This window comes from Panthera uncia (assembly GCF_023721935.1).
Source record: "Panthera uncia isolate 11264 chromosome B2 unlocalized genomic scaffold, Puncia_PCG_1.0 HiC_scaffold_24, whole genome shotgun sequence".
Lineage (NCBI taxonomy): Eukaryota > Metazoa > Chordata > Mammalia > Carnivora > Felidae > Panthera > Panthera uncia.
Window position 1 is genome coordinate 44,502,104 of NW_026057580.1, and position 20,705 is coordinate 44,522,808.

The 20,705-nt window shown below is 37.4% G+C and overlaps 1 protein-coding gene across 4 annotated transcripts in view; it reads left to right on the forward strand.

Annotated features, from left to right (window-relative positions):
- Positions 1 to 20,591, forward strand: part of DOP1A (DOP1 leucine zipper like protein A) — a 111,518-nt gene extending 90,927 nt beyond the window's left edge. For 2 of the 4 annotated variants that reach the window (XM_049653945.1, XM_049653946.1), the window contains exons 24-38: positions 1,367 to 1,422; positions 2,561 to 2,665; positions 6,817 to 6,883; positions 7,053 to 7,197; positions 7,374 to 7,453; positions 8,522 to 8,631; positions 8,887 to 9,036; positions 9,176 to 9,237; positions 10,824 to 10,976; positions 12,079 to 12,215; positions 13,109 to 13,164; positions 14,023 to 14,187; positions 16,856 to 16,985; positions 17,946 to 18,005; positions 19,987 to 20,591. In XM_049653945.1, coding sequence (XP_049509902.1) covers positions 1,367 to 1,422; positions 2,561 to 2,665; positions 6,817 to 6,883; positions 7,053 to 7,197; positions 7,374 to 7,453; positions 8,522 to 8,631; positions 8,887 to 9,036; positions 9,176 to 9,237; positions 10,824 to 10,976; positions 12,079 to 12,215; positions 13,109 to 13,164; positions 14,023 to 14,187; positions 16,856 to 16,985; positions 17,946 to 18,005; positions 19,987 to 20,292 — 1,782 coding nt within the window. In that variant the 3' untranslated portion in view covers positions 20,293 to 20,591. The remainder of the gene's footprint in view (positions 1 to 1,366; positions 1,423 to 2,560; positions 2,666 to 6,816; positions 6,884 to 7,052; positions 7,198 to 7,373; positions 7,454 to 8,521; positions 8,632 to 8,886; positions 9,037 to 9,175; positions 9,238 to 10,823; positions 10,977 to 12,078; positions 12,216 to 13,108; positions 13,165 to 14,022; positions 14,188 to 16,855; positions 16,986 to 17,945; positions 18,006 to 19,986) is intronic. The other 2 variants (XM_049653947.1, XM_049653948.1) reach the window with 1 other exon arrangement.
- The last annotated feature ends 114 nt before the right edge of the window (positions 20,592 to 20,705 follow it).

Here is a 20,705-nt window from a genome sequence, read left to right on the forward strand (position 1 = left end):
TCAAAAAATTAGGGGGGGGGGGGGGGGTTTTGTTATTTTAAAGGGGGAAAACTTAAACCAGGCTTAAAGTGTTCTTTTTCCCACATTTTTTTTTTTTTTTTTTTTTTTTTTTTTTTTTTTTTTAGCTTCTTTATTCCTTTCTCTTTGGACAAATGTCTAGCATTTTGCTGTAACGTTAGCTCTACTCCATGTCATTTATTGACAAAACTGTGCTTTGCAGGAGCTACAGAAAATGAGTAACATAGTCTGTGCTCACAGTTTATTGTCTCTAATTAGGCAGATACAAAGTCTGCAAATTAGTAAAATTATGGACTTCTCTACTTCTGCTCTTTGTTCTAGCAATATTGAGAGGTCATATTTGCTAAGAAAATATTTACCACCTGCAAATGTTGGACTTTAAGCCAAGCCAAATAAACCTAATCATATCCTTCACAGAATTATCACACATATCTGCTTTATTAAATATAAATGTTAATTTTTTTTGTTTTATCTTTTTTGTTGAATTGCCCGTGGGAAGAGGATACTTCTGTGTGCAGAATAGCTGGTATCCATATTAACTTTTAATAATTTGCTTACTGTTGTAACATCACCTCTGGAGCATTCGCCATAGGATTTTAAATTTGCACGTCCAAGCTCAGTTCAGCATCGTATTTTGAGCATCTGCTTGTGTCAGACATTGGACTAAGCATGAAAGACCCTGGAAGCAAATAATAGCAGCTTCCACCACCCTCCAGTGGCTGCCTCTTGCTCTCGATCTGGGTTCTGAATCCGTTAGGCACTTGATTTTTGTGTGATAAAGGGGAACCTTCAAGGGGATAGTTGGTACTGCAAAGGAACAAACTGATAAATGTCAGTGGACATCAGTATCATTTTCTTGCCTATTACTAATTTCTGTTACTCTAGGCACTGTCCTTTAACTTCATGTTAGGGGTTAGTCTCAGATTTGAACTAACTATACTAATTTAACAGAAACTTGTAGTAAAATAGATTTAAATTCAAATTTCATGAAAATCTTCAACCTAATTCTGATAGCACCAACCAAGTATAAGGTGATTAAAATAAAACATATTGATGCTTATAGAGTAAATGGATCATTTGAAAGTAATGGCTGGAGTATCAACTTTTGATGTGTACAGGGGGTGGCGATTGAGACTCTTTATTTCTTCTATCCATTTTCAACTTTTTAAACAGCTCTTAGGTTAAGTTTGTTTCTACTAAATGAAAGACTTGAGTGGCATTTTTAATGGCAAACTAGTGTTTTTGTTTTCTTTCAATGTTTTGACAGTAAAGTACAGAGTAGCTGCAATAATGAAAAAGCAAAGGCAGCATTTTTCTTCACTGTAAAATTGGTTTCTTTTGTTTATAGAAGCACCTTTCTTTGGAAGTCTGCATGCTTCAGTTTTTCTATGCTTATATTCAAAGGTAAGATAACTGATGTAGATCTCTCCTTACTACGTTAACAATGTATAAAAGTTTGGAATATAGGAGAAAGGCAGCTGAGTTCGTTCAAGAAATTGCTAATTTTTCCTTTTGTGGATATATGTATATAAGTCAGTGGGTATGTTAATGACCCACAGCCATGTAGGTCCTGCAAACCTAAAGACCTGCGGGTATTGAAGACATGGTATTGAAACAATGAATTGTAAGAAAATCATTTAAATATAAAAGAGAAATTACAACTCTTGAAGCCATGCTTGTCGCCACTGAGTCCATTATTATTTTGATATAGGTGAATATGTGGTAATCTAATCTGATTCTTTTTTTTTTTTTAATATTAGGAATGATGAAAAGAAAATATCTTCCCATTCTAGTATTCCAGTTTTGTGTTTAGCTGACCCCTAAACAGAAGTCAGTTGATTTCAATTTTGATAAACTTATGGGACAACCTGAATCTTAATGTCCTCCTGTAGAGGGCAAATGCATTTTAATTACCAAACTGGCATCAGTTTATGATCTATGACTAACATTTATAAAGTCAGGTTATCTAGTATATTTAAACTGATTGTGATTCAGAGCAAAGAGTACCTATAGTTTGAACTTAGATACATATAGGTGTTAGGGTTAAGGCCAGACTGAAACAAAGATAATCTGAATATCTTTAGAGGTGAGAGACTGATGTTCAGGATAGATTGGTAACTCTCCCTTAGATGAACTAAAGACTCCTAGGTGAAGGAAAAAGAACTAAAATAAGAGATAAGTGGAGAGAATAGGGCCAAGAGCAGGTGACTATGATGTCAGTAATCCAACTGAGACTTAATCCAGTTGTATTTTACTTTTGAGAGTCCGTGTGATTAAAAACTGGGATTTCTATAGCACAATTAAAATTTCTCTACTAATTAAGCTACACCGGATATTTTAAATATGTTGGTTTTCTTTTTATATAACAATAGTAGAAAATAAAGAGCTTTTAAGAATTTTGTCCTATCATAGTCTATAAAAATTTAGGGAATGTTTCAGAGAAACTAGTAGGAAAATGTGGTAAAGGCTGTGGGAAAATATAAAGAAAATAAAAGTTAACTGTGGCTCTCTCTATATATACAAAACTGTATTTATCTTGCAGAATTCCAGTGCCCAATTTAGTGGATAGCTGGGCATCATTGTTGATACTTCTGAAAGACTCCATACAACTGAGTCTTCCAGCCCCAGGGCAGTTTCTTATACTTGGGTAAGCAATTTCACTTAAAAATATTATTTTGAAAAAAATAATGTTCATTGTCCTAATTGCTGAATAGCAGATGTTTTGAGTGAGCACATGTTCTCTCTGTCTTCTCTTGGAATTTTCAAGATATAGAACTAGATGTGTGATTTGAGGCCTGTAAAAAAAGGGTGTAGGGAGAGAACTGTGTGTTTATGTGTATACAAAATGTAAATGCACTAACAAACCTTACTATAGTAGTTTCTTCAAGGATGAGTAGGATGCCTGATGGGGAACTTCATACAGGAGTCATTTGCCTTCAGGACCCTGAACATGAACAGTCTTGGAAAGTCATTTTCTCTGTTTTGGAGTTTCCTTATCTATGTTGCTAATTTAGTGGATTATTTGATAAATTCCAGTCACTCTTACTTAACTGCAAGCACCATGATGTCATGGACAGTGTCGGTTTTTTCGCTTACCATTGTTCATAGTATGTCTCCAGTAAATACTGGTCAGTGAATGGAGTTGGCAGGAGCAGCAAGCCTTTGTGGAGACAGGAATGGGAGGGGCATGTTGGGGCACGGTGCGTTGTCTGGTTTGGTTCTTAGAGTAGAGCACTGGCAACAGAATGGTGGGGAGATGGAAAGGGAGATGGGAGCTGGATAGGGAAGGATTCACATTTTAGCTTAAGAAATTTGGTCTTGGGGGGGGGCCACCTGGGTGGCTCAAGTCGGTCAACCATCCGACTTCAGATCAGGTCACGATCTCCTGGTTCGTGGGTCAAGCTCTGTGTTGGGCTCTGTGTTGGCACAGCCCAGAGCCTGGAGTCTGCTTTGGATTCTGTGTCTCCTCCTCTCTCTGCCCCTCCCTTGCTCGCACTCTCTCTGTCTCTCTCTGTCTCTCTCAAATAAACATTAAAAAAAAAGAGAAATTTGGTCTTGGGCAGGGGTGAGAGTGAATGGCAGGTCTTGAGGAGGGACGTGAGTGGCAGGTTAGTAGTAGAATGGATTAGAGGGTAAGGAGGCTAGGCCAGGAATGCTGTTTCAAGTAGGAGGTAGGGACTATGAACTACTAAGGATGGACTTGCAGGACCAAGACAAAGAATAAAGGAAAAGGGACTAGCAAAGGAGATAGAAAGGGAAATAGAAGAAAATTAGAAGAAAACCGGCTATATTCCGTGTTCTAGAAGCAAACATAAGTTAAGAGGGCACAAGGAACTCTTCCAAAGAGATGAAGGAAGATGGGGAATAAGAGCCTGTATTGATGATTTGGAGAGGACTGGTGATTTAAGAGAGAGGAGTTTGGTGAGGTAGTGAGCACAGACGTTAACAGCCAAGGGTTAGAGTGAGAAAGTATGAAGTATTCTTTGAAGATGTTTGATCATGAAAAGAAAATGATAGTATAAAGTAGCAGGAGGAAATGTGATTTGGAAGTCATCATTAGTAGTAAAGATCTGGGGCGCCTGGCTGGCTCAGTCGGTGGAGTGTGCGACTCTTGATCTTGGGGTTGTGAGTTGGAGCCCCACATTGGGTGTAGAGATTACTTAAAAAATAAAATCTTTTTAAAAAAAGATAGCAAAGAAGATCTGAGGATGTTGAATAGTTAAAAGCAAAGACTTTGTAGTCTGCCAGCGTTCAGATCCAGCTGCTTTACTTCTTAAGCCGCGTGGCCTTGGGCAGGTTATTTAACCTCTCCATCTGTGAGATGATATTATCATCCCAATCAGGGATGATAATAATGCCAACTCACAAAGTTGTTATGATAATTAAGTTAGTTAATATTTGTTACATTCTTAGAACAGTGCCTGGCCAATCATAGGTGTTATGTAAGTGGAGAGTGATAGAAAATTCTAGAGAGAAGAGGGCTCACTGATAGCGTCACATTCCAGAGACAGCTGGGAAGAGGTGGAGAAAAGGAAATGAACAGGTATTAGAGTGAGAAAGAAGGATACATTTTCCTCTAAGATGTTGCTACTCAAAGGTTGATCTTCAACCAGCAGCATTGGAATCACCAGGGAGCTTATTAAAAATGTAGAATCTAAGGTTCCACCCAGAACACCCCAATTAGAATCTGCTTTTTTAGCAAGATTCCCAAGTGATTTGAGTGAGTACACACTGAAGTTTGAAAAGGAAGGACTGCTTAAGATATAAGGAGAAGAAGGAAAAAACAGAGTAAGCTTTTCCCCAATTTTTTTACATTGCATCAGGCAGTCCAATGATATCATTAATAGCCAGCGACAGTCAACATGTTCTCGTACTGAATGGACATAAATTCAACCAAGTGCAAAGAATTTTGAGCTTTTAGCCATCTTCTGTAGTTCTGAAGGGGATTTTATATGTGTAAATGTGTGAATCTGTATACACAGACTTCGCTTTTGCCCTCCGTGTCCTTATGGAAACTAGCAATTCTGTTTTGGCATCTAGTGGTCTAGAAGAGTTTCAAGTGAAGAAGAGAGAAGGTGAGAATTCTTCAGTGAGATGGCCTCAAGTTTTCTGGTAAATGTGGGAATGTAGTCTTCTGCCAGGAGGTGGAGGAACCGTGATGGAGAGCTGGTCAGCCTAAGGTAGTTGAGTAACATGGAGGGCCCAGCCCAGCCAAAGTGAGTCACAGACCCTGCTCAAGAATTTCAGGGATTATGATGATCGCCAGACCCTCATACTATCTATTTTGAAAGTTATCTAAATCAAAAAGCCGAAGGAGTTTTAGACAATGGAGATGTAATGAAAAGAGCAGTGGGCTCAACGTCTGCCCTTCCTGGATCAAAGGTTAATATAACTAGTGTGTATGAGTTTTAGTGATGAGAAAGAAATGTAAATACTAGAAATCAAACTACATACTCATGAAGATTTCTGATTCTTCTTATTTCTAGTTCCAGCCCTCATCTCTGTGATCTTGGGTACCTCAGTAAACCTCTCCAAGGCTGTTTTCCCATCTGTCAAGCAAAGATAGTGGTGCCTGGCCTACCTACCTGAGTTGTCTTAAGGCTCAAAGAGGAAATATATGTACAGTTCTTTGACTTATCAGCAAATAACCCTGCTGCCTAATTTCATCAAAAATTAAAGCTATTTATTGTGACTTGTAGCTTCCCTACAGGATTTTACTGTTTCTTCACCTGCCTTTTCTTCCTTTCTCATTTCTCAGAAAATGAAGATCCTACCTCCTTCTCCGGGGTGTATACTCTGATTATTTAAGCAAAAAAGTTGGACACTGTCAGTTAGACTAGACACTTAATTCCCTTTTTAAATTTGATTGTGTGTTTGTTTAATACGAACCATTCCACTGATCCTCTAAAAATTCCTAATTACAAAATAGAAATTAAGATGAAGATTGCTTTTCAGTATCATTTCACATTTAGTTTGGAAATGATCATGCATATAATTTATCTTAACCAAGTCAGAGTAAATATTGAGTGGAAGTTTAGCAAATAAAAAAAGTTGATTTTTTTTTTTCATTTATAAAGTATTTTTAATCTATTATATATAGACACACAGGATAAGAAACCATTTCTGTATTACAGTTTAAGATTGGTGGGGTTTGAGTTTTGGGGTTTTTTTTTTTGTTTAATATATAAAATGTAAACAGGAAAATATACAAATAATTAGTATACAACTCCACAAGTTATTACAGAGTGAACATATCAATTATATAATCACAAGACTAAATTAAGAAATAAAACGCCATATGTCTCTTCAGGTCCCCTCCCAATTACTGTCCTTTCCCTCTCCCCAAAGATAACCATTATTTGGACTTCTAATACCACAGATAAATTTTGCCCTTTTTTAAAAACTGTATGTAAATATTTTATTCTGTGTCTGCTTCTTTCACACAACATATGTGTATAAGATTCCTCCATGTAATTTCATGTAGCTGTAATTTATTGAGTTCCATTGCTGTTCCATATTTCATTGTAAGAATATGCTACGATTTCTTCTCTTGCTGGACTTTTGGGTTCTTTCCACTTTGGTGCTTTTACAAATAATGTTGTTATGAACATCTTTGTACATGTGTTTTCCTGCATATGTTTATTCCTTTTAAAGTCATAGGATATTCATATATACATTCATTAAACACATAAAATAGAAGTTGAGGCTACAGAGCCACTTGGTCACTGTGAGAAATCAGATTGCATCATTTCCTTTACACTGGTGTTTCCTGTTCGTTTTTCTCTTCTGCCCTTTTAGGGTTCTGAATGAGTTCATTATGAAAAACCCTACTTTGGAAAATAAGAAAGACCAAAGAGACCTTCAGGTAAGGCATTCTGAATTGAGAGCTGTTGCCAAAACTCTGCATCTCTCACTGCCTTTAACTTTAAAAGGATAAGGTCAGGTAAGATCCATCTACGAAGTTGCACGAGCACGCGTATTTGGGTATGTGTATACGCACATATATGTAGAGTGGTTTTTCTTTGTTTCTTTAGGATGTGACTCATAAAATAGTGGATGCAATTGGTGCCATTGCTGGTTCTTCTTTAGAACAGACAACATGGCTGCGACGAAATCTTGAAGTTAAGCCTTCTCCCAAAATAATGGTGGATGGGACCAATTTGGAATCTGATGTTGAAGGTATTGATCTCAAAGATTGAGGTTTATGTTTATAGGCACCTGTTTACTAAGAAATCATTGCAACTAGCACTGTAAGCACTAGAAAATCATCCTTTTCCTCATGTTAGCAGGTAGCTTTCTTTAGTGGGAAAAGACCTAACTGTATCTTTACTTTACCTGTCTTTTCTCTTATTTAGATATGTTATCACCTGCAATGGAAACCTCAAACATAACTCCTTCTGTATATAGTGTCCATGCACTGACATTACTTTCTGAGGTAAATATCAAGTTTTTTCACATGAACTTTCAAGTAAACAATGTCAAAATTCAAGATTAGCAAGTAATCCTTACAGAGGAGTTTTTAATTTGAAAAACCATTTTGCACTTCTAGAGATCACTATAATAAATAAAGTTGTGACTTTGTATTTGGACCAGTTTGTTAAATATTAGTGATAACTTTAGATATTGTTTCCTTCCCCGGGCACTATTTTTTTAAGCATGATTTTTAAAAAGAAAAGTGCTTTTGTATGACAGTATAATCAGAAGGTGGTATAATGATGCTTGCCATGATGAAATATTTTACCAAAGATTTTTAGATTCATCCTCTGACATGCTCTTTTTTTATACCCTGCTATATAGCCTTGTAGGTCATTTTTATTTCCCTTTTCAGATGTGGATACCATGCCTCCCAAAGATTAGAACAATATGACTAAGGCTAAATAGCTGTTAATTGATAGAGCTGGGACTTAAACAGTTGAGTTTATTTCTAAGCTCTCTTTTAACTGAATCGGAGAAAGAGAATAGAGTGTCTAGTCTTTGATTCACTCTTTAGTCACTGTCACATTAGAAGGTTCTTGACCTCTCTTAGAACCTTCTATTAGAAGGTTCTGTACTTCCCTCTCACAGTTGAAAATAGCAAAATTTGCTCGTACTTATATCCTATATTTGTAATGGACAGAAAAATTTTTAAAAGTTGCAGAAACCATTCATTTAAAATGGATTAGTGAGGGGGTGCCTGGGTGGCTCAGTCGGTTGAGAAGATCTGACTTTCGCCTTAGGTCATGATTTCACGATGAGTGATTTTGAGCCCTGCATCAGGCTCTCTGCTGTAGAGGCTGCTTCATATGCTCTGTCACCTCTGTCTCTCTGCACATCCCCCACTCATGCTTTCTCTCTCTCTCTCAAAACTAAATAAACATTAAAGTTTTTTAAATGACTTAGATCTGATTTCAGATTTTTCAAATTTTAAGGTATTCTAGGTATTCTTACAGACTGAAACCCATGTCTGAATGCTGTCACTTTCAGCTGTTAGATTATACTCCATTTCACTTCTTATGTTTTTTAGGTTTTGGCTCATCTTTTGGATATGGTTTTCTATAGTGATGAGAAGGAACGGGTTATTCCTTTACTTGTAAATATTATGCATTATGTTGTACCCTACCTCCGAAATCACAGGTACTGTTATTAAAGTAGATTTCGTAATTCAAAGCCTGTTAGAAACAAATTGTGTTCCTTTAATGCCATTTTTGGAATTACCACAAAATGGCATTATTTTTGCCTTGAATTGTAATGATTAAAGAAAACACATTATTTCTGTTATGGTGCCTTCTGTTTCATATTGTTTTAGGGGAATGTGAGTACTTATGAATAACATGGTGGTTCAAGTTATAACGCATAGGTTAAAGTGGTTCTGGTCCTCCTTCCTCCTAGTGCACATAATGCTCCTAGTTATCGAGCCTGCGTCCAGCTGCTTAGTAGTCTTAGTGGGTATCAGTACACACGGAGAGCTTGGAAAAAAGAAGCCTTTGACCTCTTTATGGATCCCAGTTTCTTTCAGATGGATGCCTCTTGTGTTAATCAGTAAGTCGTCTTGCTTTTATTCAGTGTGATGATGCATCTCGCTGAAATCAACCACTGTCCTGCAAAGTAGAACACTGTTTTTTTTCCCGGTAACAACAGGAAAATCCTAATTACATATCATAATCCTTGTTTCTTTCAGTTGGAGAGCAATAATGGACAATCTGATGACACATGATAAAACAACATTTAGAGACTTGATGAGTGAGTATTATGGGATGAAACCTAAGTGATGTATGTCCTTATCAGGACCCATTCTTATTGTTTGCCTTGTCCTTCTCTAGAAACTTCAGAATTAGCTCTTTGTCAAGTTGTACGTATATCCTATAGGGATGGAATGTTAAAGTTTAAAGAGGACAGCATGGTGATAAATAATAAGTAGAGCTATTTGGCCATGTCTAATTTGTCTCTAAATTTTTTGCACAGCACACAGCATGGAACCTGGCACATAGTAAGCACTCAATAAGTAATTATTAAATGAATGAAAGGCTGGCAATTGGATTCAACCTATCAGACATGTCACTCTAAATCCGGGGGCTCTGTTTATCTCTTTTGAAGGAAGAAAGAGAAGGACCAAGAAGATTAGAATCACTCTCCACTCTGTTTCTACTGTCTTGATTGGTTTTATATATTAGGATTCCTGTAGTATTTCATCTGAAAACGTGTTTTCTTGTGTTTTTTTTTTTTAATTATATTTAAGTAATCTCTACACCCAACGTGGAGCTTGCACTCACAACCCTGAGATCAAGAGTCGTATGCTCTTCCAACTGAGCCAGCCAGATGCCCCAGTTTTGTTTTGTTTTTTAAGTTTAAAGTTCCTAAACTAATGACCTTAAATAGCAGTAAAGCTGGATGAGTCTGTATGATTTTGTGTAAGCACAAGCTGTTGTTTCCCTGTCTGTAAAAGGGGCAGCATATTGTCTCTCCTCTGATCATCACAGGGTTGTTTTAAGGTAATGAATTTTGACAAATTCACCTGTTCAACAAATATTTATTATAAGACAAACATGGGGCAGGCCATTATGTTAACCTTAACCAAATAAATAAGATTATTTCAGGGAGTAGGGGTGCCTGGGCGGCTCAGTCGGTTAAGCATCCAACTCTTGATTTTGGCTCTGGTCATGATCTCACAGTTCATGAATTTGAGCCCCACCTTGGAGTGTGCTTGAGATTCTCTGTCTCCTCATTTCTCTCTCAAAATAAATAAATGAACTTAAAAAAAAAAATTACTTCAGGGAATAAGAAGTTGTGAAGAAGGTAGGGTGATACGATAGATTTTAAGTAACACCTGAAGAGCTCACAGTTGGAACTAAAGAAGCCAACCTTGGGAAGGTCTAGGGACAAAGTGTTCCACGCATAGGGAACAAAAATTACAAAGATCTTCTGTGGGGAACAGCAAGAACACAGTGTGGCTACAGAAGAGTGAGCTGGAAGTGAGTGACAAGACTTAAGAATGGAGAGCTAGGTGGGCCAGGCCAGAAATTATTTTTAAAGCAATGAGGAATTAGGCAGATGGCATGGAATATTAAAGGGTGTTATAAAATGGCATTGTTGGTGTTCTCGATTTTCTAAATTTTCCTCTCTTTCCACATTCACAATTCCTATCCTTTGGTCTTCTGGCTTGTACACGCTGGGTCTGTTTGCCAGCCCTTCTACCCCAGAGAGGAGCCATGAATCCTCTACCCTAAGCTCCTCCCACTCTTGGAAGCCATAAGGTGTCTAGCCATTTTTACAAACAAATAATAGAATAATCTTTTTTCAAATGACCGCACGTACATTCTTTTTTTCAGCTCGTGTAGCTGTGGCTCAGAGCAGTTCACTTAATCTCTTTGCAAACCGTGATGTGGAGCTAGAGCAAAGAGCCATGCTTCTCAAAAGATTAGCATTTGCTATTTTTAGCAGTGAAATTGACCAGTACCAGAAATATCTTCCAGATATACAAGGTAAATCATGTAAAACTGTTTTCTCTGTCTTCCAAACTGTGTTCTTTATTGTTGTTGTTCTTTAGTAAATACTTTTCCTTAAACTGTTAAGTTGGGGTAAAATATACCAAGTGTAAGTAGATGGAGAACACTGTAGAATTAGAAGTTTGTTCTGACACAAAAATTACCATCATCGGCATGTAAAAAGAAATCAAACAGTGAGTTTGTAGGACTTGCCTAAATATGGTCTCTATTTTATTGTTTGGTTCTAGTTTCCTAAGAATTCGTGTTTAAGGTTGAGGCATATGACTATTTTGCTGCAGGCAGGTTAGTGTTTTTTTTTTGTTTTTTTTTTTTTTTATTGTGGATAGGGGGTTTTTTATTTTCAAGGAGGAAAAAAAAAGAGGCGGGGCGAGGGGGGGGGGGCTAGAAGTAACATTTGGAGGGCTGGGGGGGGGGGGGGGGGAGTTGTGTAAGGTTTTTGATAACCTTTACCAAATGGGTTTAGTGGCCCTGTGTGTCCTGAAGGGTACCAGTGCACTCATCATCGCTCTGCCACCAGATAGCTTCCCCGTCCTGGGGCAGAATTGTTCATACTGAGTCATTGTGCTGATGCAGCCACCAGCTTCAACTGCCTGGCGACTGGGCTGGGAATGACAGTTGTCATCTCTTTAGTGAGATCATTTCTCTAGGAAGAGAAGTGACTCCTTTCCTTAGCCTTTATACCTAATGTCAGATATACAACATACACACTATTTGTCTTGTGGTTTTTATTTTTTTTTTAAGTTGACCAGATCACTGCTACTCAAAGTGTGGTCCATGGACTAGTACCAGTCTATTATCCCATCCGTGATAAGTACAGAAATTTAGAGTAAGCATTTTAAACTTTTATAGCAATTTGACAGAATCTGTCACATCTAACAATAAGAAAATGGCATTTGTATTTTATATCTTCTTTAGATTTTTTTTCTAGCAATTCATTTTTATTATATTTTATGGGGAATTTTTTTTTTCATTAGTCCACCAGAAAGTTTGAGAAGTAGTAGGCTAGCTTATATGGAAAAGTTCACATGAAGATGATTTTAATTATTAACCTACTGAAAATACACTGCATTTCTTTCAGAGAGATTGGTTGAGAGTCTCCGTTTGCCCCAGGTGCCAACTCTTCACTCTCAAGTGTTCCTGTTTTTCAGAGTATTACTTTTAAGAATGTCTCCACAACATCTTACCTCACTCTGGCCTACCATGATTACAGAACTTGTGAGTTAATTCTAATCATCAGGTCATAAATCTAAACTGTAAAACAATGGGATTAGCATCAGCATGCTTACTGGATATAAACTAATCTTGGAAGAGAACTGAACTCTAGTTAAACTTGTTACTGATAGTTTTTACAGTTGAAAAGGGTAAAACAAGTCAGAGTCCATCTCCATATAGCTTAAGCTTCCAAATATGTTAACATTCCCAATATTAGCTCCTTGTGGATCATTACTTAATCTGATCTGGTTTCATTTATTCTCTTGTACACCAAATGGGTAACTCTATCATGGCTTCCAGGCCTGGTTCCAGCCTATAGCAGAACCTCTGGGGTGCTGAGAGCTGGTTTAGTTGGATTCCAGTGGACTGACATAAGGCATGTCCTCACTCTTGAAGTGTAGCACTTACCCTAGTTAAGCTTCCTTGAGAGAGACTTTCACAAAGATTTTGTTATCTCCCAAACAGTAAAACCTTCCTCAATCCCACTATACCAATCCGTTCTCTCCAGATCTTACCATCTTCCTCATCTAAATCATGTGGGGACCTGGGGATAAAGGAACATGAGTAAAGGAAGAGAAGTGAATCTGTAACTCTGAAAACCCAAGCATTTATAATCTCACAAAGAAATTGGCTTTAATATTTTTTTTTAATAACTGTATCTCTGTTCCATCCTTGACAAATAAAAAAAGGTATGGCTTCATCCCAGCTGTGTCAAGTTATTAGGAAGGCTGTGTGCTTGATTTGCAGTTTAACTTCCACAAACTCAGTATAATTTAATTTGATTGTATCCTAAAATTTATTTTTGGATTAATGAAAACAGAGTCTAAAGATAGATTGAAAGAAAAGTTAAATATTAAGTTTAAATAAACATTTAACATGACTTTCACGGTCTTCAGGTACAGGTATTTTTACTGATGGAGCAGGAACTCACTGCTGATGAAGATATTTCACGGTAATATGTAATATATTTCCATATTTTCTTGTCAGTGTCCATTATCCTAAAATCATCCAGAATGTTACTTTACAACTAGGAGAGTATATAGTTTTATATGAATACTTTATATATTAGTCTGTTACTACATAATCAATTATATTTGGAAATAATATAGCTTCATTTATTCCTTAATCATAGTAGACTAAACTGTCAACACCCAGGGCCTTTGTCCTCTAGACAAATTTAGTTTGAAGCAATATGTCTTAGTTACATGAGCCATGTTGGTTTTGGTAGGTCAGATCTTATCCGTGAAACATGCAGCAAAACCTTTCATGGCAGGTAAGCTGTAACTAAGGTATCCATGTGTCCCAATCTTCCAGAATGATCTCAATGTACTGTAAGTGTATTCTTTTTAGTAAAGGCAGCTTATTAATATGACTATAATTTTTTATGTAGGAATTTTTGTACCATTTTGTGTAAATTGAAAAGTTTCCTGTAACACCATGTGTCTTGGATATATATTATTCTTCAATGCCAGGTTTATTTAAAAGGTTCCCCTGTCCTAATAACTTTATTTTTATAGAAAGACACCCCCACCCGCAATTTTCACAGAATATCAAGTAGTAGGGAGGTCTCTGGGTTTCACAGCTAGTATTTTTACATTTCTTGAGTGTAACACAAGTTTCTGTGCAATTTTTACATTCTCAAAATTTAAAGAGTAAAAGTGAACTTTTTATTTGAAGACAGCGAAATTAATTTAGTTGTGACCTTGCTCAGCAGTTACTGGTAAACTTAGCAGAAGGAAAATACTAGCTGGCACCTTGGGAATTATTAGGAAATGGGTTCAGCTGCTGACACACTGTCTCCTGCTTACAGGACTTCAGGCCCCTCTGTGGCTGGTCTGGAGACAACCTACACAGGAGGTAACGGCTTTTCTACTTCATATAACAGCCAGCGATGGTTAAACCTCTATTTATCTGCTTGCAAATTTTTGGATTTGGCTCTGGCGTTGCCCTCCGAAAATCTTCCTCAGTTTCAGATGTAAGTATAAAAGCAAAGATATTAAATGGATATTTTTGAAAGTATGTTTGCTTTGGTCAGTGACCTCTAAGACTAACTTAAATTTTTTTTTTGTGTAAGTGAAATGTTCTTAATTTTTACTAACGTGGTGGGGGGCTCAACACAGTTATTGGAAGTAAGTGGTTGCTGTGGATAAATTAGAGCATTTAGTTTAATAAGTTGAATACCTACCATATGTGAGACAGTGGGATACACGGCTCACTAGCTTCCAGTTCATTGTACAGTTGAACACATGATGGGTGTTCTGTTAGCTGACATGCAGGAACTGTTGAGGTCACAGAACAAAGACCCCCACCTAGCTTTAAGCCATGAGAGCAGATTTATATTGAGGTGGTGAGTGGGGAGGCACATGCGGAGTCTGGGAGGTTAGAATGGACCTGGCTTGTCTGAAATGCTGAGATCGATATTGCCGGAGCAGAATATTGTGAGAAGAGGCTGGAAAGGGGCTGAATTATGTAAGGCCTTATAAACTGTATTAGGTAATTTGGACTTTCACCTAGGGACACTGAATCATACTAAGGAATGCAGTGATGTTATCAGGCTTGCATTTTAGAAACTACCTTGGCTGCAGTTTGGACAGAAGACTAGAGATGGGCAAGACTGGAATCAAGGTTTTTATTTCAGATGATAGGGAACTGAGAACAGAGGGGAATAGGGAGAAACTGAATAGAAATAAATTCTCATAAGTGCCTTTGTTCAAAAATACTGATTTATGGTTTTTCATATTTAAATTTTTAAATAGGCAAACTATGTAAGATTAATCAAACATAGCTAACTTAAGAATTTATCCATATGATCAAATATGTATTTATATATAACGTATTATATTATTCTTCTGGAATGGAGTATTAATAGGCTAAAGAGTAAGACATCAGAATCTGTTTTCTATATTGGACATGCTTAAATCCCCCAAAATTGCTGTTTCACAAGTTTACTTTTAGTTAAATTTAACGGTAAGAACTAGAAATTCTTTTTAGATTAAGTCCAGTTCCTTTTTTTTCTCCATTTGGAAACCATATACACCTACTTCTTGATAAAGAAGAAATTCAGGAATCCCATGCAGAACTGTAGCAAAGTGGCCAGAATTAATTGGGATGCTTATCATCAAAAAAGTGATAGAAGCTAGTCTCCAGTGCTCTAGGAAGAACCATTAAGTAGTATGTTCATCGTATTGACTTGTTAGCTTCCATGATCAGAACCAAAATTAGTTCATCCTGTTAGGACAGAGTTACTAAAAAAAAAGGATGGAAAAGGCTGTAGAACTATAATTTTTAAAAAACTACTATTTTTAAAAAAATCTATGAAGTAGTAGATGATGACCTGGAGAATTTAATCTTGAAAGATTAGTATCTTTCTAAACATGATATATATTTCAGAAGTTAAAGATCTTTGATAATTTAACCACAAAAAAATGTTGAGTCTCTGTGTGACAAAAAAAAATACCATGAAGTGGAAAAAGTAGAAGGTTGGGGAAAGATATTTACGGTGTTTATGACAAAAGTCTAACTTGCTTAATATGTACAAATCAGTAACCCAGCAGGAAAATGGGTCAGTGAGAGAATAAAGAGTTCACAGAAAAGGGCCTATAAATGGTGGAAAAGCCATTACTCCTAAGAGAACTTCCAATTATAAATAGTGATCATAATGGTAACGATCTAAAAGTGTATTTCTTTTTAACCTTAACAGAAGCATTCTTACTCCAGTTGGAGGTGTACATTGATATCGTCTAGTTGTTCTCCAGAGTTGTAGTTACCAAAACTCAAAATACACATTCTCTTTAAGCCAATAATTCTGCTATTACAAGTTTTTATCCTACCACTGTACAGTCAGATACGCAAAAAGTCAGTACTGTAAGTGTATCCATCGAGGTGCTACTTGTAATAACGAGACGATCTAGGAGGCTGGTTAAGTCAGTACATTCCAACACTGGAGTACTGTGTAGCTATTAAAGAGAGTGGGGTTTTACATGTTATCTAAATCAGCACAATTAAATCTAATTAAATCATCACAAGCAGCAGTCGTGGTTTTTTAAGTTTACTGAAGAGGAGGTTGGCTCTGTGCTTGTGTGCTCTATTCATGAATTCTGGATGCCAACACAAGAAACTGGCTATGTTGATGGACCCTGTGGTGGGAGGGAGACACTACCGTTCTCTGGTATGTCCTTTTATACTGTTCAAAATTTTCCCATAGTCAGATACTAATTTTATTTATTAAAGACAAAAATACAAGGGTCATGAGAAAGAAGTCCTACTTCATGTTTTATTTCATTTCTTTGCCCCCTGTGTGGAGGGCATCTGGCCAAGTATACAGTGGGGATTTTGCCAATTAACAAATGAGGACGGAATCATTTAAGTTACTGGCTTTGTGCTCATGAAGAACAATGATGAGACTTTCCATATGTATTTACTCTTTACAACTCTAGGAGATGGTTAATAGTATCTTTATTTGCTGGTGAAGAAAAGGGTCAGGTTGAGAGTCCTGTCCTAGGTGACGGGGCTGCACCTGGCCACAGCTGGCACTGGAATCTGTAGAGGCAGTGGGTCACGTTCTTTCCACTACATTTAACGTGGCCTTGTCTCAAATGGCACATCTGGTCTTACCAGTGTCGATATCATTCTTCTGTACATAGGTACCGATGGGCCTTTATCCCAGAAGCCTCCGATGATTCGGGTTTGGAAGTCCGAAGGCAGGGCATACATCAACGAGAATTTAAACCTTATGTAGTTCGACTAGCAAAACTTCTTCGGAAAAGGGCAAAGGTACCACATTCTTCTTTTTAAGTGTAAGAAGACAGAATTGGTAAAATGTATTTATATCATGGATTATGTATTTTGTATCTTTCGGTATGCCTCAGGCTAATTAGAGATCTTCACCCAAGAAAATAATAGAGTTTGGCATGCTCACCAGTGAGCCTTTATTTCAAATCTTTTGTCTTTTTTGCATTAAAGCTTTTTCAGGGGCAACTGGCTGGTTCAGTCAGTGGAGCATCTGACTCTTGATCTCAGGGTTGTTGAGTTCAAGCCCATGTCGAATGTAGAGATTACTTACAAAAAAATAAAGCATCACAAAATTAAAAAAAAACAATTTTTGTTACAAAATGTACAGTGTGGGGATGACCCAGGTATTTTGGAGTCTTAATTTGCAGTATGTGCTTTGAGTGCTCAGAAATTTTCCAGTCTTCTGGGGTCCCCTAATCAGGCAGCAGCCCCTAAACTAAACCACACTGCACAAACTATAGAAATGGAATAGAGAAGGAGTTTAGCTTCAAGGTTAATTACTTTTTTTTCTGGCCATAGAGAACTGGAGGATTAAAGAGGAGGTTGCGCTTGAAGGATCTGAGGAACTTGATTTAAAATCAAGTCTTTAAGGAAGTAAAAGGGCAGACATGAAAGTTGGGTCCAGAGTTTAGGTACTTTTCCCTTTAATATCATAGGGGTTTGAAAAACTAATCATGACAACAAACCCAGAAGCTGTGTGATGATTATGACCCCAGGCACATGCACTTTCTGTCATCCCTGCATCTCATTAGTAATGACAATTTTTGTAAGACTCCTCTCTGTATCTATGGGATAAACAAGACAGCCTTTTGCCTAAAATGTGTCCCATAGAATAAGATAACAATTTTGATTAGCATTTTCCACACTTTAAACAAGGTCTTCATGGCCAAACATACTTTTCATTGGAACAAAGGCTATGAGTTCTCCTCTTTCCTTCCACAGGACAAGGAGGAGGACTTTAAGACAGTGATTTTGGAGGGATTGGAGATGGCCAAGCATCAGGTGAGGGTGGCTTTTTGATGCTTGTGATGTGGCAGCAAAAGTTGCCACATCTGGACCAAATATTGAGACACAAACCCAGGTGTGGATTTCAACAAGTACAAGAGAGGTAAACAGGAAGGAAGTCTGTCTTCAAGTGTAGACTGGTGAAGTTAAAGGAGAAATCGTTTTTATGGGAACATGTCTGGCTTTTATTTTTGAGGAGGTGGTATAGTTGTGATGAAGAGGAGCAGAACACCAAAACAGGTGCGCTCTTTATTGGTCACAAGCTTAGTAAAAGCCCCTCTCTTAAAGGTACCTCTTGGGGGCACCTGGGAGGCTCAGCTGACTTCAGCTCATGTCATGACCTCACGGTTCATGGGTTCGAGCCCTGCATCGGGCTCTGTGCAGACACACTCAATGTCTGGAGCCTGCTTCTGATTCTGTGTCATCTTCTCTCTCTGCCCTCCCCTGCTCATGCTCTCTCTCAAAAATAAAACATTTTAAAAATTAAAAAAATGTACATCTTGGCAGGAATATAAACAAAAGGTTACCTTAGTTCTCTCTCAAAGATATTATGCATTTTCCTTCAGGGTAAATTCATCTCTGCTTATCCTTTAATCACTATTGAATTGCAGCTTGATTCAGGGGACTAATAGGTGATGTGGTCAGCCACTTAACAGCAGCCAGTGATGTGAAAGTCAGTCTCCCAGGATGGTCATTAAAACCAGCATTCAAGTTAAATGGAAGGAAGAGGTTTTCTATATCCTATAGTTTAGCTTTGAGGTTAATTACTTTTTTCTTTTTTTCTGGCCATAGAGAACTGGAGGATTTGTTTGCTCCTTTTTAATTTAAATCTATTTTCCATTCTTGGGATTTCATTTTTAAATAAGCAGACAAACCTTGTAATTGCATATGAGAAAATAAGCTGTATTTTGCATCTGCTATCTCCTCTAGGAAACTAGTGATATTAAATATTAGGTAAACAATGAAAGTTTCTCAGCAACAGGCAAACTCCTCAGTATGACAGTTCTGCTTTCTAAGTCCCACCTGCTGATTTTCCCCCATTTTCTATCCAATTCACGTCTGTTTTCATTCTAAGTGTGTTTTTATATCTGTGATTCCCCCCAAACTCAAAACATCTCCAGTTCTCTCCTAACTTTTCCTAGACAGACTGACATCAACAACTTCATATAATCCAGCTGGCTTCCTAAACTAGTCTCTTGGTTAGTTTTAATGAATGATTTTAACTGCATTTATATTTAGTTGACAGTTTTCACCTGCACTCTCATTTGACTTCTTTGCCAGAAGACAGATTATATTTCCCCATCTTTTTAAATGAGGAATTTTCTGTATCCTGCCCAAGGATGTCCCACACTAAATTGCAAAGCCCAGACACTAACCCAGTTATTTTGACTCTAGGTGCAGCTCTCCTCCCCATGTTGTTTACACAACACAAAAACAGATGGCAGTGTCTCTCCTGAGTGCTCTTTTCCTTTCTCTCGTACAGAAAATAATTACTCCCTCCAAACCATGCTACCATCTTGTGGTAATAAGTTTAAGCCATTTGGCTGAAAAGGAATTAACTGATTACTAATGGTGAAACGTAGAAGACTTTTTTGTCTCTTCCTAACCCTCTTCTGCAGTCACTTTATGATTTATTTAGTCCTTGGTTACATTAGTGGGAATCCAGAAATCTGGGAGCTTTTTGAGTATATGCAAAGCACAACATAAATTTTTAATATTTGACTCTATCTAAAACCGACTCTGCTAAGCTTACCTGTGCACTCCAGTTGGAAAATATTACTACAGTGTTGGACACCTCTATCTGTACTTAATAACTGGCACTAAAATGCTTCAGTCAGAAGCACGATTTTAATCAAGTCTGGAATGGAGCCTTGATGTCATCATTTGTATTTGTTAACTGTTGCTGATGTTTACACCCTTTTAAATGTTCTCAGGTACTGTATCTCTGTTAATAACAATTCCCTTTGTGTTTCTACAGAAAAACCCAGAGGAAGACAACTCAGGGAGAACGTTGGGTTGGGAGCCGGGGCACTTGCTGCTTACCATCTGCACCGTGCGCAGTATTGAGCAGCTGCTGCCATTCTTCAACGTACTCAGCCAAGTCTTCAACAGCAAAGTCACCAGCCGATGTGTAGGACACTCAGGGAGCCCCATCCTCTACTCAAACACCTTCCCGAATAAGGACATGAAACTGGAAAACCACAAACCCTTTTCCAGCAAAGCCAGGCAAAAAATAGAAGAGATGGTAGAAAAAGATTTTCTGGAAGGGGTCATAAAAACTTGAAGCACCACAAGTGGTTCCATTTAGTTAAATGTAATTATTTAAGACAAACATTGCTCTGAGTTGTATAGGTTTTTTTCTTTTTTGTATGTAACAAAACACATTTCAGGTTGTATTTAATTTAAATATTTGTAAATAAGAGCAAATGTCTGAATGTGGCCTGAATCAAGTTTAAATATTGTTGGCTCATATTGATTATGGTGCCTAAGAGAGATCTATATATACATATATAGTCCATTGTTTTATTGTCCTGAGTTGTCTTAAACCTGCAAAATACACACTGCACATTTTTTGCTGTTGGTTTCAGGCTTTGTTTAATTTAGACTCGTTGGGATCTTCTTTCCATTATTAACCACATTCCAGCATCAGAATGGTGGCGCTTCTCTGGCAGAGGCTTGGTGTCAAGTGTGACAGTT